The sequence below is a fragment of the Crocodylus porosus genome, unplaced genomic scaffold (genome assembly GCF_001723895.1).
Source record: "Crocodylus porosus isolate Cpor-Errol unplaced genomic scaffold, CroPor_comp1, whole genome shotgun sequence".
Classification (NCBI taxonomy): domain Eukaryota; kingdom Metazoa; phylum Chordata; order Crocodylia; family Crocodylidae; genus Crocodylus; species Crocodylus porosus.
Window position 1 is genome coordinate 6,627,027 of NW_017728948.1, and position 6,000 is coordinate 6,633,026.

At 39.9% G+C, this 6,000-nt stretch overlaps 1 protein-coding gene across 2 annotated transcripts in view; it reads left to right on the top strand.

Annotated features, from left to right (window-relative positions):
* Positions 1-6,000, top strand: part of CTNNA2 (catenin alpha 2) — an 870,740-nt gene that overhangs the window by 824,394 nt on the left and 40,346 nt on the right. For both annotated transcript variants that reach the window (XM_019552979.1, XM_019552980.1), the window contains exon 17: positions 3,494-3,628. In XM_019552979.1, coding sequence (XP_019408524.1) covers positions 3,494-3,628 — 135 coding nt within the window. The remainder of the gene's footprint in view (positions 1-3,493; positions 3,629-6,000) is intronic.

Below are 6,000 nucleotides of genomic sequence, written 5' to 3' on the forward strand. Positions count from 1 at the left end.
GGCAGGTATGGTTGGAGTAGTGTGGATGGTTTTGTGGAGCAGTGTTAATGGCTTCTATCAACGGGGCTTTGAGCTGTAAACATTAGTGGTGGTTGCAGCTGTGGGTTCTGCCCCCCATATGAAAAGGTGGTTCTTAGGTTTTCCTTTCTCATTGTTTTTTTAATTTGACCAAAGCAAATACATTTCTTCCCACATAAGCGGAACATTCTCTAAAATTTGGGGGTTTATTGCTAAGCTTCTTAAAAGTTGTCATGATACAGGCAGAGAACAGCCAAATGATTGAGAGTATGGCTTTGCAAGGTTGGGGGGTTTTTTGCCCTAAAAACATTACCGATTTTCTGTTATTCCAAGACATTCTTAGTCAATAACATGCCCTGATATTTTTATCCTGATCTCTTACAGAGCAACCCAGAAAAGCAGTAACCATGAGTGGGCTCGTTCTTTGATTTAGGTTTTTGAGTTGTTATTTTTTCTTTTTCTTTTGCCATCCTTATTCTGGAATAATTGACCAATGAGGTAGGAATGGAGTGTTATAATCTTTTCTACAAAATGAAAAAGATGTATTGGCTTAGCTAGACTACTTTCATATTAGTACAGGATTTTTTCCCCCCTGTACACTGTATACTGCTTCATCCAATCCAATTTTGAACAACTCAGGGAACAGGACTTTCATCACTTCCCTTGGGAGATTATTTTGCAGACTAATGCTTTCCACATTTCAGAAGATGTTCCTGATATTCAGCCTAATTTTTCTTAATCCTGTTATATTGCTTCCAGTGGTTCTTCTATTATATTATCTGTCTACCTATATATAAAGGCATCAAATAAAAAAAAATATTGAGGACCAAATTTCAAATATGGATGCCTATAGCTAAATGCATATTTGTGTGTTTAAGCAACTAAAAATGACTCTTTCTCTTGCTGCAAAATTGATTCTCTCTCTTTTGCTCAAATGATCTTATTTATGAGATTCTCCAGGAATGGCATTTGCCTTTAGAGGGATTTAGTGAGAGGAAGAAAAGAATAAACAAGCTGGTTAAATTGAAAACTTGGAGCTGTTTGTGTTTTTTTAGTTTGAAATGATTTGATTATGTTTAATTTCTCCCATGTTTGCTTTTTTGCAAGTTTAATTAACACTAAACCTCATTTCTTGTTTCCTGGAGTACAAGCAAGTAAAACTAAGCTCTTGAAACACAACCTTCAACCCAAAGTGCAATTAATGCTATAATTGTAGATCCTTAACAATGAGAACATCCCCAAGTCCCCTATGCTGTCCTTAATATGAAAGAAAGTGACCCTTTTTAGATACCAAAGTATGGACATTTGTTTGTAATTGTCTACTGTCCAGCCAGGGTAGAAGCTGGAGCATCTCCTTCTTTGATAAAGTCTATTGGTAGGGACTGTAAAAGGATAAAAGTTCTTCCACAAGTATTTGCTATCACAGTTCTGGATTTCAGCTCTCCTTCCTCCCTCCCTTTGAAATGGGAACGTCTGCTGGTCACAGGAATTTTAACTTCTGGTGGAAATGGCACCAGATGTCTAGGCCAGGGAATCTGAGGCAGAGTTGGAAGGAGTCTTGGTGGTGTATCTTGTGGCTCATCCACCCACTTTGCCCGTTCACACCTTAATACCGTTTCTGTGTGTTTGGGGAAATCCACCCAATATGTTAGCAAAGTTCCCACTGTGGAAACAGCTGTTAAGGAACATTAAGGAACATTTGCAAAATATTTCAGTTTTCACACTTGGTGCTTTTACAGATGGAAGAAATTAAAGGAACAAAAAATCAACTAGGAAAACCCATTCTGTTTAAAGAATGCTGGCTTGAGTTCTGTTTTAATCTTTCTCCCTCCAGGAGGATGAGGCATACAACCTTTAAAATACACACGTTAAGAGACCAGTGTGAGAATTAGGTGCTTGTTTTAATGCCTTGGCCTTAATGATGTTTTACAGAACTTTAGAGACATGCATGCAATATAAACTTTTTATGGACCGTTGCATTTTAATTACTGTTCCAGTGAGAGAGATCTTCCATTTTAATTTGCTCTAAGGTACTTGTATTTAAAGCCTTGTCAGCTGTCTGGTGGTATCACTTTAACGTTCATTTTTTTCACTTCATAAGCCTCAAGAGGAGACTAAATATTACTGTATTAAATTGTCAGAGGTAGGGAGAAGAAGTCTCCGGGAATTCACTCTTCAAGCATGTGGCAACTGAGAGAAAGACAAAGTAGCATTATCATAAATATAGAACAGATTAAACCTAGCAGCCTCGGTGAACTCCCAGCCCTTCTTTACTGATAGATGGAAAAGGAAAAGAAGCACGCAGGTGCGGCTTTCAGGGTTATAGGCTACAGCGCGTATATCCAGTCCTCCTGTTTTACTGCTGAATGCATTGTAACAACATTTCCCCTGTGCCTTATTTGTCATAGATAAAGTAGCTCTTTAAGTCAATAATTGTGGAGCCATTAGGCTGCGAATGTTTAATTTTATCATACTTAGCTTAGGTGCCATGAAGTTATTTTATTTTTCAACATGGAAAATCGAATATGGAACATTTAATGCCCTAAAGAAGCGTGTTTGAAAGTCACTGAATCTTTGATCTCTGTAGAAATATATGCAGACAACATGGGAAGGCAGGCTTTGCTGTGTACCCCTGAAAAGTGGTTATTGGACACATGCTATTAGGAGCCAGGCCTTTCTGCTGGGTTTCATTTGGGTGAATTATAGAGGTCTCTACTCTGGAGGCACGACTTGGAATATTAACCAGCTCTATGCTGCTTATTATGCTGTTGATATTGTTGGGGATGGTACAGTTTCTATTAAGGATGTATTTCAATGGACAATAAATAAATTGCAGTTGGGTCTTCTCTGGCTATATTGATTATGAAAGCTTCACTGAGCCTAGTTAGTTTGCCCCGGGGTAATTTCTATGCACACACATTTGATCTGCAAAATGTGTCAAAATGGTACAGTACTATATAGATAGCCTTCCTGTAGTAGCAAGAAGTATCACTTAGACATTCAAGGGGACCAAATAATTTCATTTCCTTCTTATTAAGGACTGCAAACTTGAAAGCATCTCCTGAAAGATTCTGTGACATGGTGCTCATATTACCATAAATAATTTCCTTCCAGCATAGACAGACTAGAGAAGTATGCATCAGTAGACTCCTGCATTTAGCGCAAACTGAATGATGTCCTAGGGAACAACTATGGCGATTATTTTGTTTCCTTTACAGTTCATCAGGTAACTGACAAATGATTTATTTTTATAGAGTCTGTGTGCATTTTCATCTTTTAATTCATGAGAGTCAGGCTAAGGAAGAGGTAAAGAATGTGCTTTCAGCTTTCATCAAAAGTCTTATTGAAGGGTTAAGAGAAATGGCGGCTTCTAATCTGACAAACATGGCTACTATTTCCGCTGATTGCCTTTGTATAAGGATCCAATACCCTGAGCTAAATTAATCAAGCTTTCTTTTGCTTTTCCCCCCTTCAGTGCCCTGATTCAGCTTGCAAGCAGGATTTGTTAGCATATCTCCAACGCATTGCCCTCTATTGCCACCAGCTCAACATATGCAGCAAGGTGAAGGCAGAAGTCCAGAACCTGGGAGGAGAACTTATTGTGTCAGGGGTAAGCTGGTCTTCGTATTTAGCGGTTTATGTTTCTCATTGTAGCACTTGCAAGGGAGCATTTTTGGTGACAATAACGTAGAAGACAAAAAAACATAGTGATTCATAAGCAGGCTTTTTAAAAATGTTATCACCATTATTCCAGACCTTACAATAACTTATGTAGAGCAATTTGATTTTCCAATTACCCTTTGTTTACACTAACCTTATAAAATCTTCATTCTTCCAAGAGAAAAGCTATTTTGTAGTCCAAAAACTCATTGCCAAGCTGTGAATATTATAATTATTTGGAGCTTTTGTATATTTGCTCATTATAAATCTACTTTCCTTTGTTAGTACTAGTAATTTCCTTCCTCTGTGCAGGATCCAGCACTTCTCCGTATGAAGTGCATATTGTTAAGATGGTCACAACTAATAGGATTTCATTCACTTGGGTTCCAAAGCATGCTAGGTTTAGCAAAAACTTTGGAAGGCCAGCCATTTTTTAAATGCATGTTCTGTTTCCAAATACAGATGCCAAACTTAACAAGGACTTCTACATCCTTCCGCTCAATTACCTCAGGGTTGTTTTTTTTTTAATGAAAACACAGTTTTACCTATAATAAACCAATTTTGGTCCAACACACAGGCATAGAGATAGTCAGCTTATAATTCATATCTTTGCTATATTTTTAAGACACTTTTTTCTTCCCTTCACCTCACCTTGAGCCATCTGTCTCTGTAAGACCCATAGACAAGTACTACCAACTATTGTTTTTCATGACTTCTGTGTTTTCCATTGTACTATCCACTCTATTTTGGCACAGTCATACTTTGGTCACACTCTAAAAAAAAATAAAAAAAAAAATCGGATTGTAGCCCAAATCCTTGTCCACATATTAGGTACCTAAATTTCTAATTGCACTGATAATTCCACCCTGCTTAGATCCCTGAAAAACTGTTGATGTGCCGACTTCTGAAACATACCTTCCTAATGGCTTTGAGCACCTAAGCTATAAGTGGTGGGGTCGTCTTTTGACCAACAGTGGTTAAGTCACTTGCCTAGGTAGTTGGAAACCCTGGGAATTGTTGCATGTGTGCCAAGGTCAAATGAGTTTTAGTTAAAGCATTCCCACTGCCATTTTGAAATGCATGGATGCTAATACATGAGATGCAGAAGCTACTGGAGGTATGTTTATTAGCACGTTCCAGCAGATTCAGTTAATCAAGTCTGCTCTGACACACTGGAATTATGGCATGTTGGACCAGCCGCCTTGCATGTGAACAGGCACCATTAAGCTCTAGGCTTTTCTCAGCCTGAGGATATAGGAACCAATACACGCTACTTCCCAGAAAACTGCCTTAACCATCCAGCTAAGTGCTAAGCATAACAGAGGGCATTTTTCCATCCCTTCTGTTGAAGTTGGCCCATTTAGCAGAATATAATATTCCTGGGGGTCCAGAGGAGATTGTGAAAAAGGAGCATCTGTTTTGACAGAGATATCCCAGTCAGGAGGGGTCTTCACTGGGAAGCAGGGATTCCTGGGATTTGCTCTTAATATTGTTTATGCATTTTGTTTTGAATATTTGTTGGATGCAATGCATGGACAGCACTAGGAGTAGGGAGCAGAGCCCAGAGCTTTCTTCTTATCAGAGGTGGGCCATTCTTATGAGGCTTCCTAATCAGGTTCTCTAGTTTTATGATTTTTTGCATTCCTTTCCACCCAATGGCCCAGCTCCAAGATGAGGGATGAAGAATGTGCTTCCATAGCCTGGAGATTTTGGCACTATTTTCAGGCACAGCGGATGTGTGTTTAAACCTTGTCAGGTTGAGCAGCATGTATAACCCAGGTCTCCCATTTCCTACAGTAGTGCCCTGTCTACTAGGCTACTGGGCAGATGTGGGTGGCTGACTAAACTGGACCATCTCTTGATCTCCCATCCCTTCCCACCCCCAGGCTCTCAGAGTCACTCTGATTAAAGCACCAGCAGCATCTCATGTATCAGTGTCCCACACTTCCCCCAAAGTGAGGGACATATTAGGCATGTGCGAATAGGGAAGTATTCAATTCATATTTGGCCAATTTGGAAGACAGTGGTTTGATTTAGAGATTCAAATCACTGTCCTGACTTGATTCAGTGCTGATTTGGAGAGATTCAGTGATTTGGATTGGCCAGGAAGAGGCAGGCACAACTGGGTGGCTGCAGGTTCTCTGATAGCTCCTCTGGCTGTGCCTGCCTCTCCCCAGGTGGGGGAAGCCACAGGAGAAGTCCTCATGGCTGTCCTGCCCCATCCCCTGCCCGGCACCAGTCTAGTCCTGGCACTTAAAAAAAAAGGAAAAAAAGCTCCACACTCACTGGCTTCAGCAGGGGCTGTGGGGCCTCTTGGCAGAG